Source organism: Lates calcarifer, linkage group LG17 (genome assembly GCF_001640805.2).
Source record: "Lates calcarifer isolate ASB-BC8 linkage group LG17, TLL_Latcal_v3, whole genome shotgun sequence".
NCBI lineage: Eukaryota > Metazoa > Chordata > Actinopteri > Centropomidae > Lates > Lates calcarifer.
Window position 1 is genome coordinate 13,679,997 of NC_066849.1, and position 25,661 is coordinate 13,705,657.

The window sequence follows — 25,661 nt, forward strand, 5'->3', positions numbered from 1 at the left end:
TGACCCTGCTGCTGAATCACTGCGTGCTTATGTTTCACTTATGTAGTATATATTATATACTTCCTGCTGGCAAGAACACGAGAGGCACTTTTACAAGCAGTCCACCCAGCGGCGGTACTGCTGCCTTTTCCCACATGAGTTATGTCCTTGTAAAGGCAAGTATAGTGGCTCTGAATGGGAGCACCTGCCAGGACCTTCAATCATCCAGAACCTGCCGACTGTCTGAACTGTGCCAGAGCCAAAATGGCACCGTCGTGTTTTCTCCCCTGCTGTCCACAAGCTGACAGTCTGCTCTGACTAGACAGTTATAGAGCCTGTGATTGATGTCCACTGTTTCTCTCTTTCCTCCTCCCACGTAGATATTGATGAGTGTAACAGCGGGGACAACTTGTGCCAACGCAACGCCAACTGTATCAATATTCCAGGCAGCTACCGCTGCGAGTGCTCGCCAGGCTTCAAACTGTCCCCCAGCGGGGCCTGTGTGGGTGAGTCCAGCCTGTCTGACAGGCCTTATCGGGGGTTTCCCATCTTAAAATACCAAGGAGGAGGACAGGTAGATTGACTATGTAGGTTTGTGAGGAAAATGTGGCGGGGGCATCCTTTGTTTAGAGAAAATTATTTGCAACTGTATTTACTGCTGAGATGTGTAAGTTCATGTTGGCTGTTTACTTAACACTAGTTTTTGAATGGGCTGAATGTAAATATTAATGCTGAAACTATTAGAAATCCTACAGAAATCTTTATCAGTTTTGAGAAACAAAATTAATTTAAATTAATGAATAAAAGAAAAAATGCAAAAAACATTTGGTGCCTCCAGTTTCTCAAATGTGAGAATTTGTTAGCTTGTAAATTAAATATCATTATGTTTGAGAGTCACTGGCAACTAATTTGAACCTTTCTGATCCACAATTTTCCTCACACACACCTTTACAGTACGTTAATTTATTTCTTTTTCCTTCTCCCAGACCGTAATGAGTGCCAGGAGATTCCTAATGTGTGCAGCCATGGAGAGTGTATTGACACACAGGGCAGTTATCGCTGTCTCTGCCACAACGGTTTCAAGGCCACCGCTGACCAGACCATGTGCATGGGTGAGAAAAATACTCTAAAACTATACGACTATACACAACACTGTGTTTCATGTAATCCTGTAGACTGTGTCAAGAGTTACCACGTAATAAACACATTTTAATTGCCATTATGTTTTATATTACTCACAAAAACTAGTATCTAACTGTGCATTTAACCTTTTTGAGTCTAAATTTTGTTCTCTGTGTTTATTCTAGACATTGATGAGTGTGACAGGCAACCATGTGGTAACGGTACCTGTAAAAACACAGTGGGCTCCTACAACTGTCTCTGCTTCCCCGGCTTCGAGCTCACACACAACAATGACTGCATGGGTATGGATCATTTATTGCTCCCTGTAAAGGTCAACAACAGTTAGTGCTTTCTTTTAAAGGTCATAGTCTTGACAAGTGTTTAGCTGTCATATTATTAAAGACTACACCTATAAATTCCAATAAAAACATGCTGCCCTTTTCTGTGGCAATATTAAATTTGGACAGACATGAAATAAGATTTAGACATAAAATCTGACTGTGTTTTGACTTTTGTTTGGCTCTATAGGGACGACATTTAAAATTATATCTTTGAACTTTGGTTGTGTAACAGAGAAAATTAGACGCAGGCCAGATTTGATGCCAGGAAAAACATGAATTTCTACACAAGTACATTTTTTGTTGTCTGTTGCTGATGGGGTTGTTGACTGGCATCCAAAATCCTAAGAATGCCTTGAGAGTCCTAATCCTCGTAATCTTCATGTTCATGCAGACATAGATGAGTGCAGCGCCCTCCAGGGCCAAGTGTGCAGGAACGGACAGTGTATCAACGGACTCGGTTCCTTCCAGTGTCTCTGCCACGAGGGTTATGAGAACACTCCAGATGGGAAGAACTGTGTCGGTAAGTCAGCAATTAAATGTAAAAGTGCAGCACTATCAGGTCAGGGTGGGGCGTATGTAGGCTCTCATACGGCACAGCTTGTCTGACATACACAAACATGCATTTTCTGATGTGTGCATTGTCCTGTTTTTCACAGATATCAACGAGTGTGTGAGTCTGCCTGGCACCTGTTCTCCGGGAACCTGTCAGAATCTGGATGGATCCTTCAGGTGTATCTGTCCTCCTGGATATGAAGTGCAAAATGACCAGTGTATAGGTAAGACACGAACACACACACACACACACATGTACTTTAGTGCGAACTAAATGCTCTATACATACTGAAATAGCCGGAGTCCTGATAAACACCTACACTTAAACATCAGGGGGTCAGAGACATTAGCAATAGCACCATCTGCTCCAACATACACACACACATACTCAAGTAGTACACAATGAGCACATACACCCCTATTCTCACCTCCTCACCTCCTCTCTACTCTCTTCTCTACTCCCTTCCCAGATATCAACGAGTGTGAGGAGCCCAACATCTGCCAGTTTGGCACATGTACCAACACCCCCGGCAGCTTCCAGTGCTCATGCCAGCCGGGCTTCGTGCTGTCCGACAACAAACGGCGCTGCTACGGTGAGAGAAGCTGTTAGTTAACATTAGGGCTCAGCAGACAGTGTTGAAGATGGATAACAGATAGGCTACTGTCTGCCCGTAGACAAAAACAACAGAATCCTGGATTTACTGGAACTTTTTTTTTCCTTTTGGCAGATACAAGAGAGAGCTTCTGTTTCACTAAATTCGACGCTGGCAAATGCTCCGTCCCCAAAGCCTTCAACACCACCAAGGCCAAGTGCTGCTGCAGCAAGATGCCTGGAGAAGGCTGGGGACTCCCCTGCGAGCTGTGCCCACGAGATACTGATGGTGTGTAACCCAGACGCACGCGCACTGTAATTAAGACATACACGTGCACACAATGACATTTGTAAAAAACACATTTTTTTCTTTCTTGTGTCTCCAGCTGCTTTTAACACCCTGTGTCCCTTCGGCCACGGAGCCCTGCCTGGACCGGGTGATGCCCGTGAAGGTGAGAGGAAATTGTGTGTGTGTGTGTGTGTGTGTGTGTGTGTGTGTGTGTATGGTGGGGATGGGGAGTTGTATATATTTTTGATATATGCTAATTCTCTTCCTCTCTCTAGATATGAACGAGTGTCTGGATAACCCAGGCATCTGCCGGAATGGTATCTGCATCAACACAGATGGTTCCTTCCGCTGCGAATGCCCCTTCGGATACAACCTGGATTACACTGGAGTCAACTGTATTGGTGAGCAGCTTTCCGCAATTAAAGTATACAATCAACAGACTTGTCATATAATTAATGCTTCATCACCAACTGATGTAATATATCATCAGCCACAGAAGAGCAGACAAAGAAAAATCAATGGCCACAGACCTTTAGGAAGCTTTTTCCTGCATTACCGTCTGATCTATTTTTGGACTAACATTTAAAGTTTCTAGGTACAGCATTAATGTTTCATCGGTTCTAATTGCCTCCTCTGCTCTGTGTCTTCTCCAGACACTGATGAGTGCTCCATAGGAAACCCATGTGGAAATGGAACCTGCACCAATGTGGTCGGCGGTTTCGAGTGTTCGTGCCAAGAGGGCTTTGAACCCGGGCCCATGATGACTTGTGAAGGTCGGCCATTTGTGTAGCAACACTCAGCCCACTCAGCACATTTTGTGCTCTAGATCATTCTGCATCCTGAAATTAAAGTAAAACCACCCACTCTCTCCTTCAGATATCAATGAGTGCTCCCAGAATCCTCTGCTGTGCGCCTTCCGTTGCGTCAACACCTTCGGTTCCTATGAGTGTATGTGTCCCGCCGGCTACGTGCTGCGAGACGACCAACGCATGTGCAGAGGTGAGAGAACGAGGCAGATTTCGTGGTTTTAGAAACTGTCACACATTTCTGTTTTTCACTCCTTTTCTAGAAATCCTTCATTATTCAGGATTAAAAAGTTTCTGGTTTAGCTGGCTGTTGTGGTTTTACCTATTGGTCATCTTTCACTGTCCCTGCCAGACCAGGACGAGTGTTCAGAGGGTCTGGATGACTGCGACTCCAAGGGCATGACCTGCAAAAACCTAATCGGTACCTTCATGTGCATCTGCCCTCCTGGCATGCAGCGCCGACCAGATGGAGAGGGATGTATGGGTGAGTACGACTATTTCAGCCAGTGTGAGGGGTTTGCCACAGTTCTTACAAAATAACTGCTGCCGTAGCTGGATTTTTCCACCCCTTCGCCCTCTTCATCCTCTCCCATCCTTTTCCTCTGTATGCTGGCAGACCTGAACGAGTGTCGCGCCAAGCCTGGCATCTGCAAGAACGGGCGTTGCGTCAACACGGTGGGAAGCTACCGCTGCGAGTGTAACGATGGCTTTGAGCCCAGCTCCACTGGAACCGAATGTATCGGTAAGGCCGCTGTTGCTGGAGAACATGTTATCAGAGTGTGGGGGTGAGGACGCTGTAATTGTGCTCACACTGTACACAGCTGCTGCTTCACCAACCAAAAGTCCACGAGAGAATGACTCAAGTTTCATTCTGATTGGTTTATTTTTATTCAAATGAATAAATAATGATGTCTCTCTCCCATTTCTGACTCCAAACCTTTCTTATTTTTTTCCTTCAGACAACCGAAAGGGCTACTGTTTCACTGAGGTTTTGCAGACGATGTGCCAGCAGTCATCCACCAACAGGAACAGTGTGACCAAGTCCGAGTGCTGCTGCAATATAGGCCGAGGCTGGGGGTCACAGTGTGAGCTCTGCCCGCTGCCCGGCACCGTACAGTACAAAAAGATGTGCCCACTCGGACCTGGCTACACCACCGACGGAAGAGGTGAGAAGCACTACAACACCTACTGATAGTATGAAGAGTGGTAAACACAGGCTTCTCCAATAGTTACACTAACTAAATAAACAGTTAAGTTTTAAATTGGGTACAACAAGTTAAATCCAGCCACATGACAGAGCACACACACTTTCCTGAAGAAGCCTAGTGAGTCTCTCTCAGTGAGTGTGTTTGGCAGTGTGAGCATCTGTCTAACCTGGATTCTAAAATGTTTCTCCTCTTGCAGACATCAACGAGTGCCAGGTGACGCCAGATCTGTGCCGAAACGGTCAGTGCATCAACACCATCGGCTCCTTCCGCTGCCACTGTAATGTGGGATACAAAACCGACTTCACCGCAACCTCCTGCGTTGGTATGTCTCATCCGTATCCTCCCTTCTCTCTCTCGGTATCAGTCAAGTTCAGTTTAAAAACTGCCACGGAGATTTCAGCACTTGTATCAGGTTGTTTAGCCCGTGTCCTTAATTTTATTGTCTGCACATTTCAGATATGGACGAGTGTGCTCTGTCTCCGAAGCCCTGTAACTTCCTGTGTAAAAACACAGAAGGCAGCTACCTCTGCTCCTGCCCCAGAGGATACAGCTTACAGCCAGATGGAAAGACCTGCAAAGGTACATGGAGTTTTAATTTACTCGTACATGTGTCTGAAGATTCATTTGCTATTCAAAAGAGCCATAAAGTGTTTTTTTGGTTATTTTTTATTATTTAATGTTCTTTTTATAGTTAGCTACTGTTGTAGCCATGTTGCTTTTGACACAGACGATCTGGGTTCTGTTTATTGCTTCACTGTGTTGATAGTTATAATTCTAACCATCCTTAACTGGAGAGATGAAATATTGAAACATTGCTCTAATAACATTCTCACAAGCTTTATGGCTCTTAGGCTGGATATCTCGATGTGATTTGGTTTTCATGGTACTTAAGTATGTGTTCCTTTCTTTCCCTCCAAGATCTGGATGAGTGTTCAACCAAGCAGCATAACTGCCAGTTCCTCTGTGTCAACACCATCGGAGGCTTCACCTGCAAGTGTCCCCCTGGCTTCACCCAGCACCAGACTGCCTGCATCGGTGAGCACAAGACAGGAGACCATCAGCATCACTGAAGAAAAAAAAAAAAAAAAAAACGCACAATAACAAAAAAATGACTTGTCTCTCTTTGCAGACAACAATGAGTGTATGGCTCAGAGCACAGCGTGCGGTTCCCGGGCCTCTTGTGTCAACACGCCCGGTAGCTTCAACTGTGAATGCTCTAAAGGTTTCTCCTTGGACAGCTCAGGCTTGGAATGCGAAGGTGAGCTGATCCATCAACCTTTATATTTGGTTGGGTATGCTGCAGTTCAGAGGGTTCTGCTGATGAGGTGTTGTGGTTGTACGAGGCATCACTGCTGGTAATGAGAAATAAAAAGTCTTTGTTTAACTTCTCCTCAGACGTGGACGAATGTAGCAGCAACCACCGCTGTCAGCACGGCTGTCAGAACATGCTGGGAGGTTTCCGCTGTGGCTGTCCTCAAGGCTACGTACAACACTACCAGTGGAACCAGTGTGTGGGTGAGTTACTCTGAGACTGAGTCTGTTGCCGTGATAGTAATGAACAAAGAAGCTTCTGAAGTCTTTTAATTCTTACTATGAGACTCTGACTACACTCACCTTATTATTGGTCTCTTTACCTTCCCCTGCAGATGAAAACGAGTGTCAGGCAGGATCAGTGTGCGGCTCTGCCTCCTGCTACAACACGCTGGGCAGCTTCAAGTGCGTTTGTCCCTCTGGCTTTGACTTTGAGCAGAATGCTGGTGGCTGCCAAGACGTGAACGAATGTTCCACGGGCACCAATCCCTGCATCTACGGCTGCTCCAACACCGACGGAGGCTACCTGTGCGGCTGTCCCGGAGGTTTCTACAGAGCCGGACAGGGGTGAGAGAGCAAAATTCAGCAGCTGGTGTTTCTTTAAAGTGATTAGCGGTGTCATTAGATTTTCTCTTTTTTATTTAGTAATTCCAGGTGATTTTCACTCCTCATACTCAGCACACTGACTTTTCTTTCTCTGCGTTTGTCCCCATCCAGTCATTGTATAACAGGCTCAGGGTTCCCTGGACAAATTGCGGAGGGTGAGGAAGATGACAGTCTCGTCTCCTGAGGCCTGCTACGAGTGTAAGATTAACGGAGGAGGAAAGGGCGGACGACACAGGCGCAACACTGACGGAAATGAGCTCAACCAGGTACGTGTGGTAACAAACTACTGCTCCTTCCTCTACTTCTCGTGGTAGCTGTCAGTGTCAGGATTTGCTAAACAATTCAAAGTCACCCCTCTGTTCTCACTACAGGAGCCGGTGGTGAGCATGGCCAGCATGGACACTCAGACCTCCATCCCCATGAACCTCTCCCTGGCCTCGCTGCACAACAAGGAGCCCCTGCTAGAGCTCCTGCCCGCCCTGCAGCCCCTGGAGCACCACGTGCGTTACGTCATCACCCACGGCAACGCCAACGAACACTTCCGCCTGCTGGAACGCCGCGACGGAAAGAGCGTGCTTCGGCTCGGCAAGAGGCCGCCACCGCCAGGATCCTACCGGTTGGAGATCGCCAGCCTGCGGCTGTTCGGGCCCCGGAGACTACACCAACTGGAGGAGCAGCACGACATTGACTACCTACAAGGAGAAATAGGAGACGCTCTGCGCATCAAGCTCCACATCCACCTGCACTGAGCCCAAGAGTGTGCTCATAATCCTGCCCGGGACTGACTCCCTAAAGCCTTTGAGTTTTAACCCGCCCTTTTATCCAATAACTCCTCCTCCCAACTCCTCCAACCCCCTGCAGGACCATCCCCACCAGCAGGGGAGGGGGGGGTAGTCAAGGGCTATGAAAGACTGAGTCAATCAGCCCAACTCTACCACCACTTTGTTACTGTTCATGTTATATGTTCATGTTTTGTTTTTTTGTTTTGTTTTTGTTTTTTTTTACCTTGACTACACTTCCTCTCGCGCCCCTCCACTCCTATCTGACCTAGCACTCATTCTTCACTGAGAGATCCAGTGGAGGAGATGGCGGAGAGGTGTTTTTGTGCTTGGACCGCAGCGCCTAATAAAGACAAGATAGCAGATAGACGGCCCACAAGTCCATGAAGCACTTTTGTAGATGAGCTAAAGAAGAAATTACACAACACTACAGGAAATTAAGTGCTGAGAGTGGCCAGAACTATCTAGCAACATGTACGGTGATATTTAAATCACCTTACAAAGGCTGAAGTGATGTCTTTTTCATTTAGTGTTATGAAGAAGTGATATTAAGGCTAGCGACCAGAGGTCAGGTGCCGTCATGGCGGTCCAAGCTCGCTCTCACCTCTCTGCGATCTTGCATTAAAAAAAAAAATAATAACAACACTGGGGAACAAGGTTTGTCACGTCTGCCCCTCTCAGTATTGTAGTGTGTCATTTAATGTATTTGTGCTGTTTGAAAAAAAAAAAGTTAACACGAAGGACTGCAACATTTACACAACATTTCAGGTTCTTTAAGTCCATAGCGGTCTGTTTTATAGCTGGATGCCAACCAATTTTTCAGATGAGAAAACAGCGAGCTGCGTTCCGCTCTGATGTGACTGACTTTCTGTCCTGCCCGCTGCATAGTGGGGGCAGCGGCAAGCAGGGATCGGCGTGTTTGCGTGTGTGTGCGCTGTCATGTTTGGTTACCTCAGTACTTCTTCACCAAGTATAAGGGCACCATGCTGTGATGCTGACTTTAAAACAAAAGAGGGTGCTAGCGTCCCTCAGCATCCATCATGAGCAGGGAATACAGCAGTTAGTAGCTTGTAGACTTAAAAGAAGATAGATCAGGTCACGTTTGTACTTATCCTTTAAGGGATTAAGACTTCAGGTGCACTGATTCTGGACCTGATAGCCAGCTTTTTCATTAAGTCCAAAAGTCTCTTTCCCCCTCGTCGGCTGTCAGAGGTTTGTAGCTTCTCCTGTTTGTGATTTTTCCTTTTTCACTACAAACTCCTAAACACAAATGTTTCAGGAGAACAGAGCTATAGCTGACAGCCGGTGTTGGGAGGCTGAACTTGACAGTAAGCTGACTTTATGTGACTTTTTCAACTTTACCCTGAGATCCATGTCTGAGGTCTGAGCCTCGTTTGCAACACAAAGAGACACACAGCTGAACACAGTAACAGTGTCAAAGGTACATGACATGTAAACATTGACCTAAGCTGTAACTGTTGGTGCTTTACAGTGCAAGGGCACTCACAGGTGAACACGAAACCTCACAAACAAAGTAAAAAAAAAACAAACAAATATCCGTCAGGTCATCTTTCATTTCTCATGATTTTTCTTTTCTCTCAAAGAGAAAAAAGGTGCTAGATAATACCATCTCTTACGTTGTACAAAGAAAGTGCAGTCTTGAATCTGGATTGCAAAAGTGACTTTTTTTTTTTGCTAGGTTTTACTGTTTGTGTTTGTCTGTGTTTTGTATTGTCTCAGTGCTGAAAAACCAATATTATCAAACTTGCTTCTTGAAAATTAAATTGTATATTTTTAAGTGAAATGTAGATTTTTTTTTTTTTTTTTTTTTTTGGAAAAACGTCAAGGCTGCCAAAACAAATACTCACAGTAAATCCAAGACTGAAGGCCTTTAGTGCTGTTGACTTTGTTTTGTTGAGAAAAAAAAACCAAAGAAAAACCAAAAAATAAGTGAATGCAGCATCCTATTTGTTGATCAGTGATTGAAACCACTGTGACCAGTTAAATCAAGAAAGAAAGAAATCAGACCAGAGATGTCAGACTTTAAGATAATTAACATTCCCATTGTCTGTTATCATACAAGCTTACACTGTCTGTACAATGTCACGAGGATCAATGCAAACAGAACCATCTCCAGCTAGGATCTATGGTGCTAAACCATCATCTTTTTCTCTTAACAGTCAAGGTTGCTGCACTGTCCCACAGCCTAGGCAATGTTTATAACAACATAACCATTTTTCTAACCTGGGAACCTTTGTATACTTTGTATCTTTAATGTCAGTTTGTAATTTTTCTTTTATTTGCCACTATGTTTTAAAAAAAAAAAGGCAGAGTGTTTCGTGTGCTTACTGTATCTCAGCTTCAGTGTCAAACTTGAAACAATACTGTCATCGTCATCTGCTTGCATCAAAATATTGTTTGTTTTACCACTTGGAAAAAAAGAACAAGGAGGTTGAAGTTTCAGTATGAATTGTTTGACAGAAGCCTGATGCCTGTTTCTAGCAAAGTCTAATTGAAAGCTGAAATGACAATCATCAAGTCACACCACATCTACTGGTTGAGGATCAATAAATCAATCAGCTGTCATGGAATATCTTTTAAAATCCTGAATGATCATCATGTTCGTGCAAAGACAAAAAAACCCAAAGATTAACGACACCAAATGGCAGTCTGTAAAATTAGAGTGATTCATATCATATTGTAAACTTCTGTCCAGTGACATAAATGGCAATAAAGTATTGTGGGTTATATTTTTAAGTCTTGTGTGCCTGAGTTTTTCTTTTTTCTCCCAACGTCCATGGCTAACAAACACGACACATGATGACAAGTAAGTAGTAATCATTTTATTTCATTTTCAACATGAACAACGTGGACCCACCACACAGTCCAGCCATCAGTGTAAATTAGAGAAGAGTAATTGAAGAGGAAAATCTTTTTTTTTTTTTAATGTTTCACCGATTCAACGCAGTGTATCAAAAAACAAAGCAGATAGTCAGAAAAATATTTGATTACAAAACACAAAAAAAAGCAAAGCTACCTGCTTTGCTTCCTTCTAAGACGTGGCTGCATGACTACCTCAAAAATCCACAGTCTAAGGATCGATACGTTAAGAGGAAAAAGGGCAGAAAGATAGCAAAAAGGAGACTCCCAAACTTGAGTCAAGAATAGAAAAATAAAGCTTTTTTTTTTTGCCTAAAGGTTGCTGTTTTGCTTCATCACCACACTTGGCAGGCTGACTAAAGCAAAGGACACAACCAACGAACATAAATTCTACTTGCAGTAATAAGAGATTATATAGTTTCAATATGGCTTCTCAGTAATAGACACGGTAACACACGAAATGTACACAGACAAGATTTCATGGAGACATAAACTACCTGCTTTGGGGCCTTAAAAAGCATCTGGAACTTCAGTGCTGCTCGAGGATGGGTATCCGAAATCAAAACAAATGTGAGGGTTTGTGCTACTCGATCAGCACTTAACACGTGGATACTTTGTAATGGACCTCGGTTCATTAAAGGGGCATCTGCTTAAGTGTAAACTCCTTCATTTAAGTTCTGCCTGTGTGAGAGTTCTTGTCAAAAATGTGCCTTCTTAACTACGTTGTGATCTGACGAGCAGAGTGGAGTTTGGAAAACCTAGCCCTAAAGTGATGTTGTGATGTGGTAGCCTAGTACATTAGGTCAGGTTAAGGCAGCTGTGCAGCTCATTATTTCTGTTTTCTTCACGGTCATACATCTGAGTTTGGGTGAGTGTTTGGCTCACAGGGTGTGCCTGTTGTTGAACCAGACTTGTTATGGTTACAAAGGGTCCTGCAGCCTCATATTTACACCAGTACACACGCTGCAGTACAGTGATTTAAACCAGGCATATTCCAGCATAAAGTGAACCTCCTCCTTATAGCGTGTTCACAACACTATGCATCATCTCTGTCCATCTCTACCTTTGAATGACTATGCCGTAAAAGATCACCCTACACCAGTGCATAATCAAACTGACCCCTCTCAAGCCCCTCCTTGTGGTCAGTCCAGGATGATGCGGGCATGCGGCTGTAGGGGTCCAGCAGGATCCTGAAGCACCTGACCAGCAGGAAGACCAGGAATAGCATGAGGAGGCCTACGAAGGCCAGGGCGGTGCGCTGTTCGGTGTCCACCCCGACCAGGGCCAGAGGGGGGCTGCTGCTGCCGCCGCCAGGGCTGCCGGGGAGGGAGGAGCTGGCCGGGGACAGCAGCAACTCGTAGTCAAGCGTGGGCACATCGTTCATCCTCCACGGGGCCCGGAGGCAGGGCTTACACACTGATTGGATGGTTGGTGTGTTGGGAGGAGGTGCGGAGAAGGAAGGGAAGGTGTTCATGAGGGGCGGTGCACAAAGGGAGAGGCCAAACTGGGAGACTGGGAGTTTGATTATGAGGCTAAATTAAGAGTTTACACGTTTTATATTGTAAACCCTGTTAGTTGGGTGAAGTAGCTAGGCAGAGTAAGTTAGCAGGTTAAAAGTTAGAAGACTGCAGAGCAATCTCCAAAATGTGTGTGTGTTGTTCTGATCACAGCATACAGGTTTTCCTCTGGTGGCCGGTTTATTTTGTCAAATCTAGGTCAGTCAAAGTGACATGACCAAGACAGACCTGGCCCTAATCTGCTCTGACAACGTGACAGACACACATGCACACACACACACACACACACTTTTCAATTAATGTGGACTACTTTTGAATGTCACACATTTTAAGGAAGTGACTAAACAGCTTCTAATGAAGCTCTATGGCTTCCAGTTTGAGTGGCTGACCCTCAGGCACTAATTTTTTTTTCCAAGAGTATTTATCAAGGCCAGTCTGCCACAGCAGCTCTCATTCTCACTCCCAATCAGAGCAGACAGGATGTGACACTGCTTCCTGCTGATGCAAACGCACAAGCACGCGTCACAGTCAAGGTCGGTGTTTGCTACGGGAGTTAATGGGGTGCAGATGGACTCCTAACACCCAATTGGGTATAGCTGCTTAAGTGTGTGTGTGTGTGTGTGTTGTGGGTGTCGTGTCACCGAGCCAAGGGACAGACGCTAGTGTTACAAACACGAGGCTATTTAAAGCATCTGCAGGGCGACACCAGGTGTTTGTCTGCGTTCACACATGCATGGGTTGTTTGTGTGCAGCTAATTAGATCAGGAGGTCAGTGGATCAATGGCCCTGAATACAGAGGAGTGCATCACCTTTTGCTGATGCTGCCTGCTAAATGCAAGTTTTGTTTTTTTTTTTTTTGTTTGTTTTTTTCCCCTTCAGTCCGGCTAGCTGGAGCGTGATAAGTAGGTCAGAGCTGTCAAGTGTTGAAATAATAACTTCCTTTCACCGTCTCCCTTTGGGATGATCTCTTCTCTTGACAAGCCGAGAAGCAACAAGAGGTAGGGAATGAATTAGGAGGTTCTGAGATGGTGAGTTTGTGTTTGTTAAGACTGTCAGTCACAAAAAAAAGCAGCCTTCATCCGGTCAGTGCGCTGAATGCAGAATCTGTTCAGGCAGACTGTCCTCATGATACGACAGAGGGACAATGATGGTTTATTGTCGTCGGATGTTCCTGGTTGAGCTGAAGAATCACCGCAGCTCCTTCGAAACCACCACCTGCAAACAGAGGAGCCACCTGGTTAGAAAAGCAATGAGATAACTGGTAAAAAATCTCACTAATAAAGCTGTGATGAGGACATTTAATTTGAGCAATATAACATCAGTACACAGACAATCTCTACAGGCACAACTTGCACAACTTTCCCATTAGGACTGACTGTTTCTAATGTGGACCATAAGGAGAAGATTAAATCATTCCTTCCTCATTTCATCACATGCTGTGATTATTATGACCCTCTGCTCAATAAGTGATAGTGACAGTGACATTAACCATCTATGGGGGAGAACACAGCACCAGCATCCCCTGTAATGACACTCAATTAGTAAGCTGATTACTGTGTCATTACAGGCCACATTAGCAATAATGAATGCGTGATTATAAACACGGATACCGCATTACATCACCCTCATTTGTCAGAGCACTGTTACAGCGAGCCATTTGTTCACTTGTTGCCCCCCCCCCATTCATTTGTTCACATGATGGAAGGAAAGACAAAGTGTTTGCAGAGTCTCATTAATAATCCAAAGTCACATCTCCCGTGGCGGGCCGGGTTTCAAATCGTTGAGGAAACGCGATATGCAAACCATTTTTACCTGCTCACTTATCTGAATAGAGCAGTGACTGGGCTATTTGCTTAGACAAAGGTGATATGGAGAGATATGGGGAGCACTGTGTGTGTGTGTGTGTGTGGGGGGGGAATGCTGAGGAGACACAAAGGTGAGAGAATGCAGAGGGAGAGAGAAGGAGAAAGAGAGATGGGTGGAAGAAGCATTAATAGTAAGTGCTTTTAAATTTTAAGTTAATGATTTAATGAGGGATGGGATGAGATGAAGAGAGGTGCAGAGATTGAGGAAGATTTGAATTTATAATAAATGAGTGACTGTCTTTATGAGAAGCATTAAAGGACAACAAGAGAAAAAAGAAAGAGACAAGCGAGTCAATGTATCGAGATAAAAATAGGAATGTAGGATGGACAGAAAACAGAGGAAGATGAAAAGGAAATTGTGAGGATTGATGGAGGAGGTAAAGATGGATGAATAGAGCAGAAGTTCCTGTGGTGAACGGGCAGCAGTACAGAGGAGAGAGGAGAGGTTTTCTGGCACAAACTGGACTGACTCTCCTCTGCATGACCATGGCAAAATGCCTTTTCCATACACTCCCTCTCTCTCTCTCTCTCTCTCTCTCTCTCTCTCTCTGTCCCTGTCGCGTTCAGTTCAAAGGTTTTCTATCTGCTACTTCATCAGCCAGTGTCTCCAGGGTGTGTGGCGTACCAGACTCAGGCTGGCAGCAGGATGACACACCTGGAAGGTGGCACTCACACTGCGAATGGATGTGCACTTCTGTGTGTGTACAAACAGACCTGCTGTGTGTGTGTGTGTGTGTGTGTGTGTGTGAGTGAGTGCAAGCAATTCCAGCTTGTCACAGCCTCTGAGTGATTCGAGTTGCAAAACCCAAAAATAGGTCTGGAAACCTTGAAACTGTTTTCAAGGACACTGTTACAACTGACACTGTCACACATTGCAGCTCCAGGTCAGAAATGCTTTTTCATCGACTGCTGTGGGACTTTTTAATGCTACAAGTCCTGAAACCAACCTTATAACCAAATTCTTAGGCTTAGTAAGGATAATGTTGTTCAGCAGCTACTCTTTAAATCTTCTATGTTCTTACTTGTTGCCAGTTACACTCTCTCGCCTCTGTAGAACTGATCCAACAGCCGAAATGTCAGCGTGCAGCTCGGTGTTTAGGCTTCAGGATGGGGCAATGCTAGCAAGATCCAGGATACGAAGGAGGTAGAGCTGTGTATCACTGCAAACTTCAGTTAAAAAAAATAAAATAAAGGAATTTAAAGAACCAATTACTTTCATTTAAGAAACTACACCTGCTTATGCTGTTCAATGTAGTTTACTAATACAAGCAGCTATAGAAACTTTGTTTAGATATACTGCAGTCGAGACTAGTATACACAGCTAATTATATTAATGATGTTAATTAGTCCTGTGGTCAGGTTGAAGATGACAGTGTGCTTATTCCACAGAAGACAATTTGACATGTTACAGTAAGAAAACTGACAATGATAGTTATTTTACATACATAAAACTGGATGCACTGCATTGTGGGATTGCTAGCAGAAAGTAATACATGCCGTTGACGCTACTGTTTTTGCTCCATGGTGGAAACATAGAGCTCTAAATAGTAAATAAGAGGTTTTCAGACACAAACCCAGTATGGAGCTTTTTCATAGCATAGCACACAGTTTGACCTGTCATGGCCGGAAATGCACAGGTGAAACAAATTGCATTAACGATGACTCAGTTCCATCAGTTGTTCCCAATAAGCCAGTGACAGTGAGCCAGCATGCACAATGGCAGGACACTGGAACTAGCTCACCTAAATGGGATGTGGTTATTTATAATGTTATCAATTATAGCTGTGCTTTTCCTGCTACGAAATGTCAGAATGTCTGCTGTGAAAAAGGTCAATTGAATAAGGTCAACATACTTAGTTTAATCTATTATCCTTCATTACCACTAAGAATGATAAAGTAGAACTTTCACCACCATTAGACAAAACTAATTTATAGTTAATAGTTTGTACACAGCCACAGAAAAGGCAACACAATAAACCTGTGTGAGTGAACTCACTGCCAACTTTCACTATTGTTTTTGGTACTCTCTCTCTCTCTCTCTCTCTCTCTCTCTCTCTCTCACACACACACACACACACACACACACACATTTTAATCTGTTCTCAAAAAGCAGTGAGGTTCAGCACCAAACTGTCCCCACAACAGATGGTCACTGCACAGGGGAATCTCTACTGTAACATGTAAACACAAAGGGATACCTACAGACCAGTCTCTCTCTCTCTCTCTCTCTCTCTCTCACACACACACATACACACAGAGGCATTAAACGCATACAGTGGATATTCACACACACACATTTGAGATACAAATGGGGAAAAAACACACACACACACACACACTGGGATCATTTCCAGTTTGAATGTAGGTGGAGCAGCGGAAAGGTGCAAACATAACCTCCTCATCTGATCTCATCCAACCTGTAATTATTTATTGGCAGCGATTCTTCTTTATTTCTAACTAGCTCACCACTGAGAGAGACGACTTAAAGGTGAGAGAGAGGAAGCATTAGTTCTCTTTGAAATAGTGAAATTCATCATGTTATGTAATAACAGGTATACTATTACTATTACTTGTAGTATATTGATTTATCTAAGCAATGATTAATAGCTGTGAGTGTAGAACATATTGTACACAGAATGGTCCATTTTATGGCAAAGCTACTGTATCTCCTGCATTTGCAACAAGCCTTTGTAGAGTCAGTGGTCAGATAGTTCAGTCGTGGTCCAAGGTGTGTGTGTGTGTGTGTGAATAAGTCATTGGGAGATAGAGGGAGGACAGACAGAGATTGCTCAGCTTATTTTCCTCCTCGTTAAGTCTCACTCCTGCCATCACCCTCCATCAGCCTCGCACACACACACACACACACACACACACACACACACATTCTGTCGTCCATCAGCCTCGTCGTGCTCGACTCGCGCTAGTTCTCGCCCACTCCCTTTCTCCTCCAGAACACTTCCTCGAAGCACCGACGAAACCCTGGAGATGAAGGGAAGCGAAGCGGACACTCGTCAGTCTTCATCGAAAAGCCCTTAAATGGACACCTCTCTCTCTCTCTCTCACACACACACACACTCACACACACACAATGAAGCACACTAGTAGTAGCTCATTCATACTCAAACACACACACACACACACACATCGATGACAGGGACATACACAAGTTTAGAAGTAGACAATGCTAAGTTTACTTAAGCTAAACAACACATACAAATACAGTACAGATACAGAATGTAGATAGAGAGATGGACTGAAACACATAGCTCTCTCTCTCTCTCACTCTCACACACACACACGCTCAGCACCACTGTCATCACTTCACAGAGCCATTGGTCAAGCTAACGTTGACAGAACTCATCAGGGTAAATGAAATGAAGTGAGCTGAAAATAATTTAGTTACCTCTCAGGTGACCAAGGTGTCACCTTTTACCTCCTCTATCCACCTCCCACTATCTCTCATGTGCATCCACAGATACACACATACACACAAAGGTCACACTTATGACTTCCAAACGAGAAAAACCCAACAGTCACGCAAATTTCTCACACACACACAGGGCTGAGCATCATCTTTTCAAGAGGAAAACTGCAGACCGCGTAGTCTTCTCTAACACGCAAACCTCCGCAGGTTCAGTGCAGAGACAGGCTTGATTTGTCATTATTTATAGCTTGAGTAAAGCCACTCTCTAAAAGTAATTAGACTTTAGAAACAAAGAGAAAAAGGGAGAAAAGGGCGAGGGGGGAGAGCAAGTGGCAAGAACAAAAGAAAGAAGAGAGAGAGAGAGAGAGAGAGAGAGAGACGGTAAATGTCCAAGTCTCAGCCACAGCCTGCTGGGAATTGAATTAACCCTTTCCAATTTGCTGCTTATAAAGATAAAGTGGACCTGAAGAAAAGGCAGATGGGAGCTGCATGAGATACACAAGCTCAGGTGGGTATCCCCCCTTCACATCACTATAAAAGTAATACTGTTTACAAAACACACATACAGACACATAAGCTGCACACATGCAAACTGTCGAATGGTGGAATGCGCCCCGTGAGATACCATCCATCATTAAGCCTTATTGATATGTTTGATTTTCTTTGCGGCTGTGACTCCTGGGTGTTTGGGTTCATTCGTCACCTCTGGGAGTTTCCATCTGCGGCGTGTCTGTGGCTAATGAGAACAATGGGGACCAGGTCACCTTCAGCTGTGCACAACAACAAACCTTCTCCAAATATCAGCCTTATCCAACATGTGCAGCTCAGCCTGCAGTTCAAAGATGCTGAGCTGTCGTCCGAGGGAAAACACACATGGTTTTGTGCACATGCACGTGTGCACACTCAGATTTCCAGACCAAAACACGACCATCTTACAGGTATTTTTGGCACCTGAGAGAGACAAAGTGTCTGTGGAGTCGTTCCTCTCTACACTTGGCTTGCAGCTTGGCTCATGACCAGCCAGCTCCTCGGATAGCCCCCGTCATAATTAGGCTGGCAGACAGTCAGTAGTTACAATAATGGTGATAAAGTTGGGCAATTAAATATTCTGCTGTTCCAACACAGTCAGTTGTTCAGCTCTGCATACACATTTGCTTATGTACAAAAAAGGTGTGTATTTGTGTGTGAGAGACAGATATAAAGACGCATTGAGACAGAGCGAGAGAGAGCACCCTGTTCTTTTACTGAGTGTACATGCAAATGAGAAGGCAGTGCTGCGAGAGTGGAAAGCACTCAGGACTGCTGACTTTAAACAAAAAGGTGCAGTGACACAACAGAGAGTGCAATACATTTTATATAGATGCATTCCTCTGGAACCTGTCCGTCGCCCAAAATGTATGCTTTCCCACTGCTCACTCCTCATAAGGCTGAAGTATGGATCTCGCTGTCAGATGTTTCTAAAGAGAAAAAAAGTGGCCCTATGCTGTAAGAAAGTGTTCACATCAGCTCATACAGAAACTTATATTGTGGTGAACCAGGAGAAATGAACAAGGGATGGAGATTTAGAAGGAAAGACAAATGGAGCTGTGCACAGATGAGAGAGCAAAGGGAAAAAACAAGCCCTCTGTGATTCTCAATACAGCTGAGCAATTCCATCTTCCAAGCTGCCTGCAATCTATCATTTTATCACTAGCCCAGATGAACATGCAGTCTATTTTCTCTATCAGCATATTTAGGGTTTCTCAAGGTCACTCCTGCATCAATATTCAAAGTATTCAAGATTTAAAATCAGTCTTCATTTTGTACAAGACAAGCTTTCTGTTTTACCTAAATATAACAAGGCCTGATTTAGACAGTCTCCCCTGACAGGGTCATCTGCTGCGTGGCTGACTGCACATTCCCCCCCCCCCCCCCCCCCCCAAAAATGCAGAGCAGGATCAGATCTAGTGACATAAGGGAGATGAGAGAAGGAAGGGGAGGAGGGTGGGGGTGGGGGCGGGGGTCCTCCCTTCGTTTTTAGCCTCCAACCTAGTCCTGGTTTGTTTGTGTCACTCTTGCCTGACAGCATGAAGCACCGGTGTGTCTGACTGTCACCGGAGGGAACGCTCTGAGGGAGACGATCCCGTATCTCTCTGTGGAGAAACACAGCTGGATGCTGGACCTCCTGCTTCTGATTGAGAGTATTTACACTTGTAAATGCATTTGTCTAAGCTGTGTGGAATATTGGAGTCACAGCAGGATACAATATATGGACACAGAGAACTAATTTGCTGGCTCGCAAAACACAGAGACACATGCATAGAGATGTGTCGACACAAACCCAACACTCATCCTGTGACTGGTCATACAGTCATATATGTGTAACCTGGTTAGGCTAAGGAACTGACTGACTCAGGTCTTAAGTGTAACTATATAGTGGGTCTTAATTTGACAATATGTTCTCCATAGCATCCTGTTCTTTGCCTCCACCTATACAAGTTTCTCTCAAAGGAGCCATTATACATTTTAATGAGCCATTTAATTCTCACTGATAACAATGGACAATGTCTACATGCAGATCAAACTATGACACAAATACTGCAAGGGTGACTGGGACCACAAAGAATACTGGAATAAATATTGTATTGCGTATTGTAATGAGTTACTTCATATGGTTACAGTAAGTGTTATATAGACAGTATATGCATGTAGACACATCTATGTGCAGAATAGAGCTTGCTCAGTTATATGTTTGACGATGGTTAACATGTAGAACAAAGCAGCTACACAGGGTTCAAAAGGAAACATTTTGTAAATGTTAGTATTTTAAACTACATTTTCTGAGGTGTATGAATCTGTGTGTTATATATGTGTATATATTAGTGCATATGTGGGATACATAGTGCTCCCTGTCCATTCCATAAACGGTGTTGATTTCCCCCAAAAAAACATGGTTCAAGATCTCTAAAAAGATATTCACTTAGCAATGTTGAAATCTATAGGCTCAAATATTGAACATGAATGTTGATGTTTACAAACATTTTACAGCTTTAAATGTGTACTAGGATACTAAAAAAAAAACAGTTTTGATTTCTCTGGTTTCTGCGTCATCAAAATGTTGAAATAGCTTGTGGTTTTGTTTGAGAAAAGCACATAAACCCCATATTTAAGACTTTATAGAGTCACGTTTACTATCTAATATGTGTGCTACACCCTGTTCAATAGAGCAGGCATGTCACAGAAAATATTAACAACCTTAAAAATACAATAAAAAAGACTAAATGCACACACTCTCAGAGCGAATCTATTTGTGAATTTTATGTCACCCAGTCATGACTCTTGAAGCTCTAAATGTGATTTTTCCTGTTATGGAGCCCTTGAGTGGGGTGGGGGTGGGGGGGCTGCAGAGGGGTTGGGATGGGGTGTGGTGGGGACTCAGAGTCTACAGAGGCCTGCGACACATTTAGAGCTTCGAGTCATCGACCTCACTGATGCTGAGTTGCTGGCAGGCAGCAAAAGAAACCACCTTTCTCTCCATCTTAATCAACTCTGTCACATCTGACCATTATTTCCATCAGTCCCCCCCCCCCCCCCCCCCCCACCCCACACACACACACACTCTCACCCCCCCCGTCCCACCCGTCAGGGTGAATAAATGTCAGTCCAATCATACCCACCTACATCCTATATTTAATTCACAAATCACAGGCATGAAATATTCACACAATGATGAGGACCAAGAGAGACCGGTCCACAAGTGGAGGCAGGTCAGCAGTGAGTGGATCAAAGTGTGGATGGGTGAGTGAATTAGTGAGTCAGAGTTATAAAAGGGAAGGGAAAGTTATAAAGGAAAAGGAAAGTTTTATTTTCTATCAGTTGGGACAAAAGGGCGATGAGGAGGACAGAGAGAGGGCGTGCGAGAGCGGCTGACATGGCCAATCGAACCCTATAGTTCACCTTGAAAGGCCCCTCTCCCTCCTTCCCACTGCTGTCACAATGGCTAACAGCACAACACAGCACTTGGGGGAAAAAAGGATAGGGCGAGGGTGAGAGGTGGTCAGATGAAAGATGAGGTAACACATGAGCGGGAACGGGCAGAAGGGAAGCCGAGACAGAGCAAGAGAAGCAGGGAGGAAAGGTGGAGAGCTGAATGGTAATCCCTATGATTTACGCCTGCATTCAAACAGAGCAGAGGTGTGCAGCTACATCGGGGAAACACGGGAGGGTCGGATGGTATCAATCAGATACATCTGGAGGTGAGAGGAAGAGAGAAAAAAAAATCAGTAAAGGTGAGAGAAAGGAAAAAGAAAGATGAGATTCAGGGGGAGGATGGAAGTGGGATGGGTGTGTGAGTGGGGTGAGGGAATATGGAGATGTCAGCACTCTTAAAGTCAGAAGACAGCACTTTCTCCCCCATCAGGCAGCCATTCTGTCAAGTCTACTGGGACAGAACAGAGCCTGTGCCAGCCAGTCAACCGGCCAACGATGAAGGCCATATATATTACATGCCCTGCCCACACAACACTTGCTCAAAACCAAGGTGGCATTGCTCGGAGTCAGCATTAAAACTAGTCTGAAACTTTGCTGTAGACGGTAAAAGGAAATGACCTGAGACGTCAGAGCCAGGATGTTAAACAATGCTTTCAATCAGCGATGCAAAAAAAAAAAAAAGAAGCTTTTAACAGATGGTTCACACCCATGAATGTGAAAATACAATATCAGGGTGCAATGCCCGGTAAAACCGCTCCACCTTTTAAGAAAAAAGAGGAGCTTTAAATACTCAACAATGGCAAAGTGCTGATTCAAACAGCGAAGCTGAAATAACTTTGCTCAGCAGGGAGCTGCTGACTGCTCTCATCCCCACTGAAATAGAAGCCACCGGTTGGACTCCTAAGCACGGATTAAACACAGAAGAAAAGTCATCACAAAGACACGGACATATCACCTTGCTGAAGTGGAGGCAGTCTGTTCAGCTGATTTGATTACCGAGGGTGCAGGGAGAGACAGAGAGGAGGAGCTGGAAGGGCCCCTAAAGCCTCGCAGACCAGGAAAGGCGAGGACCAAACAGCATCTCAGGCAGAAGAAAGAGGAGCTTATCTGTGCGGGTTACTTCATGGTCCATCAGCAGATTTCATTCAATAAGTGAACTGGCCTCATTTTTTTCCCTTCTCTAGTATTTCAAGACCAGTTAGTAGATTCATGCTGGGAGCTGCTCCAGGGTCTCGGGGTCTACCTCTGAGCTGAGATGGAGCAGGGAGACAATAAATCCTGTCCCCATGTCCGTCATCAAAGGACTATAGATTATGGGGTTGATGAATATTTGATGAGAGCTCTTCAACAGGAAATCAAAACCATTTCGTACCCGTAGGATCGCATCACTCTTATTTGTCGAAGGCCCATGAGGACTCTGTTACGTCTCGTCAGGGGCCGTCCCACCTTTTCCCCGGCTGGCTTTGTGTTGACGTGAGCGGGAGGCGGCTCTTCACTCAACAGCAAATAGGACGTTTATGACCCTATGTGCGATGTTGCCAACATTATATGCAGCCAAATTGAATCACGCTCAGTGTGACACAGCTATTATTTCAGGGACAATACACTGAAGTACCACACAATGTACAGGTGATTTCTTATTCTATGGTTCCATGTGAAAAGGTCCATTTCAGAGCTGAACCATACACCACAGCATGAAATTTCAATTATGGCTCTCAGAGTGATGCTGCAAAGACACTTCAGCGACTGTACCTCCTCGCTCAGCTGCTTTTAAACAGCAGCCCTCGAACAATGTAATAAAGCAGCCACCTTGGTGAGCAATAGAGAATAAATGATATAAGATATCGGACCTAATCACAGAGATTGGCAGTGACGCAGCGAGACAGCTGCGTGGTGGAGAACCTGATTCACTAATGCGCTCCATGTAATTCTGTATATCCTGACAGGAGTGTGAGGACGGCTTTGTGGGTAAACCCACCTGGGTTTTCTCTTTCCTTTCCATCTCTCCTCTCATTACAGGTCATCGCATGATGACACTGACAGCTTCCTGCCGATCAGCATTACCACAGCGTGCTGTGTATTTATGAGAAGTGGTGCACTGAGAGTGGTCAGCAAAAGCAAAGTAGTCACAGACTGCCTCTTCATTTTCAAAACACCTTAACAAACGTTTCCCTGCACTATGAGTATTTGGTCTTGGAATGAATATATTCTGGATGTTCTTTGCATGAATTAGACCTCTATCTAAAATTCAGCCTGACATGTTTGATATTTTGAAACACTGAACTCTCCACTCCTAGTTCTACTTAAAGAGTTTGTAATGATTTGTCCAGTGGCTGGGAACTGTTTGTTGAGGTGTTTCATTCATCAAAATCAGCACAAACCCTAATGAGGTTTGTCTCTTCAATGAAAACTAAGCACCTGCTACTAAACCTTATTGAAATTCAGCCTTCAGCAGCACACTATGTGTTTCTGAATGAGCGTTCCGATTACTTTTCACTTAACCTGAGAGTGCTGAGCAGCTCTCCACTCTGGGTATCCTTTTCGTTTTAATCTGGAAGCTCAAACTGGTTTTTAGAGCAGAATGAGACCTCTGTCCTCTGCTCAGTGACCTCCATCAGATTCCAGAGAGAAAAAAGAAAAAAAAAAACAAACTCAGATTACTCATTACTGTTAACAAGACACAGTTAATTATTCAGCAGCCGTCACCGTAATGCGAGACAATACGGATGGAGGAGCCCAGGAAGGCTGCGGTGCATCCAACGCCTGGCACAGATTTCAGAGCCCTGTGACGGGTAAACGATAAGCTACGGGATGGGCCAGAGCCCACACCTCCACGCAGGAAATGGATCACATTTCTCAGTAACTTAATGGGTGTCGATCACAGATAGAGAGTAATGCACTGACAACACGGCTGTCAATGGCTTATTTTTCTTCCCTTCTATCAGAATCAGTTGCAAACCTGAGAGAGCAAATGAAATTCAAAAGACATTATGAGGGAAAATTAGATTCTTACTCTGAGTGACAGTTCTAAATTAAATTCACTTGCATAGTGCTAGCTGTTTAGGATGTGTGCACCTGTACCACCTTAATGACCTGTGAGGTGTTTGGGGGGGGGGGGAATACACCCTGTCTCAGCTTGATAATTCAGTCCACATTTCCTGAAGGTGCACTTGCTTGGGGCCGAAAGGAGAGAAGGAATTCTGTCTTGCCACACAGGTATTGTCGTAGTAATTTCATGGCACATTGGTCCATGATGTGGCAACCTGGTGGTTTTGTGGTTTCAAATTAATCAAAGTAAGCAGGTTTGGTTATTAAAAAAAAAAAAAGCAGTCCATGTTAGCAGTGTTGTTCTCTGCTTTTTGCAGACATTGACAAAAAAACTACATTAGCTCAATAATTTGAGACATAAATCACCATAACATACAGTTGTTGATATCTCTGAGGAAATGGCATAAGATGAAATAAATACAGCTGATAACAGCAGTCACCAAGTTCAATAGATAGTGTGTCGTTTTTCTCTTGCTATAAGACTTAAAGTTATCCTCATCAAGCTCCCATCTCTGCCATTTCTCCTGTTTATTTCCAAACCAACAGAGGCATTTACTGCTGCTTTTTTGGCAGTAGGACTCTTCTGATCAGCTAATTGTGGTTTGGCAGACTGGACCGGGCTGCGAGAGAGCAGAGCGTCTGAAGCGAGAGGACATCTCCGAAAGTTTGACACAAATATCCTGATACCGAAATCAACGACGGAGTTTTAAACTTACATACAGTATCTGAAACGGTGCATGCAAGTCACATCGTACAGTTTGACATCGCGCTCTTAGAAATCCACCGCGCTTTAATAGTGCTCATTAAAAAAAATATATTATTATACATGCATTACATATTAATGCGTATTCTACAAACCTGATTCCGCATAAGCCGATCCTTGTGTTCGCTGCGTCGAACAGCTGCAGCTTCAAACTTTGGGATGCGCTCGGCTCTCCTCCCTCTCCTCCTGATCCTCCGCTGCTGCTGCTGCTGCTGCTGCTTCTGCTCTACGTCGCTTTGCTCGGAGACACGACGGGAAGCGGGGCAGAGGCTCTTAAAGCTCCCCACCCACCCCGGCCTCCCCCAGGGGCCCACAGCCAATCACAAAGGTAGCCTCGATACAATAATAAATAAAGTCTTACATAACACAACTGCCCGTAGTCTTACAAACATCTGCACTTGACGTGCGTAATTATGGGAAACAATAATACTGTGCGGGATGTTAAACTATAGTCGTCTGTTACAGCACAATTAACTTCCATTACAGCCCATGAATATTGCCTCACCTGTATAAACTCATCGTTGTTTTCACAGACACGCCACTAAGTGCATCTTGGGTACCATTAACTGACAAGTGATTAACCCTCTTATACAAAAGTGCCTCTGATATG

The 25,661-nt window shown here is 44.3% G+C and overlaps 2 protein-coding genes and 1 long non-coding RNA gene across 3 annotated transcripts in view; 1 reads left to right on the top strand and 2 right to left on the bottom strand.

Moving 5' to 3' along the window:
* The window catches only part of fbn2b (fibrillin 2b), a 66,208-nt gene extending 55,866 nt beyond the window's left edge, over positions 1–10,342 (top strand). The window contains 23 exon segments of the mRNA XM_018673262.2: positions 360–485; positions 966–1,091; positions 1,287–1,403; positions 1,834–1,962; positions 2,099–2,218; positions 2,465–2,587; positions 2,723–2,875; positions 2,973–3,038; positions 3,151–3,276; positions 3,529–3,648; positions 3,752–3,874; positions 4,034–4,165; positions 4,298–4,423; positions 4,641–4,847; positions 5,086–5,211; positions 5,346–5,468; positions 5,808–5,924; positions 6,019–6,147; positions 6,285–6,404; positions 6,536–6,767; positions 6,918–6,981; positions 6,983–7,072; positions 7,178–10,342. Coding sequence (XP_018528778.2) covers positions 360–485; positions 966–1,091; positions 1,287–1,403; positions 1,834–1,962; positions 2,099–2,218; positions 2,465–2,587; positions 2,723–2,875; positions 2,973–3,038; positions 3,151–3,276; positions 3,529–3,648; positions 3,752–3,874; positions 4,034–4,165; positions 4,298–4,423; positions 4,641–4,847; positions 5,086–5,211; positions 5,346–5,468; positions 5,808–5,924; positions 6,019–6,147; positions 6,285–6,404; positions 6,536–6,767; positions 6,918–6,981; positions 6,983–7,072; positions 7,178–7,555 — 3,173 coding nt within the window. The 3' untranslated portion in view covers positions 7,556–10,342.
* Positions 10,343–10,413: 71 nt separating this feature from the next.
* LOC108881150 (cortexin-1-like) lies at positions 10,414–11,981 on the bottom strand. Its single transcript, XM_018672978.2, has one exon. It carries the CDS (start codon positions 11,937–11,939, stop codon positions 11,559–11,561), a length of 381 nt encoding a protein of 126 aa, XP_018528494.2. The 5' UTR covers positions 11,940–11,981; the 3' UTR covers positions 10,414–11,558.
* Position 11,982: 1 nt separating this feature from the next.
* LOC127143487 (uncharacterized) lies at positions 11,983–25,320 on the bottom strand. Its single transcript, XR_007814944.1, has 3 exons — positions 25,147–25,320; positions 14,870–15,014; positions 11,983–13,197 (listed from the first exon to the last, which is right to left on the bottom strand). It is a non-coding gene; the product is annotated as an uncharacterized LOC127143487 (long non-coding RNA).
* Between the last annotated feature and the right edge of the window lie 341 nt (positions 25,321–25,661).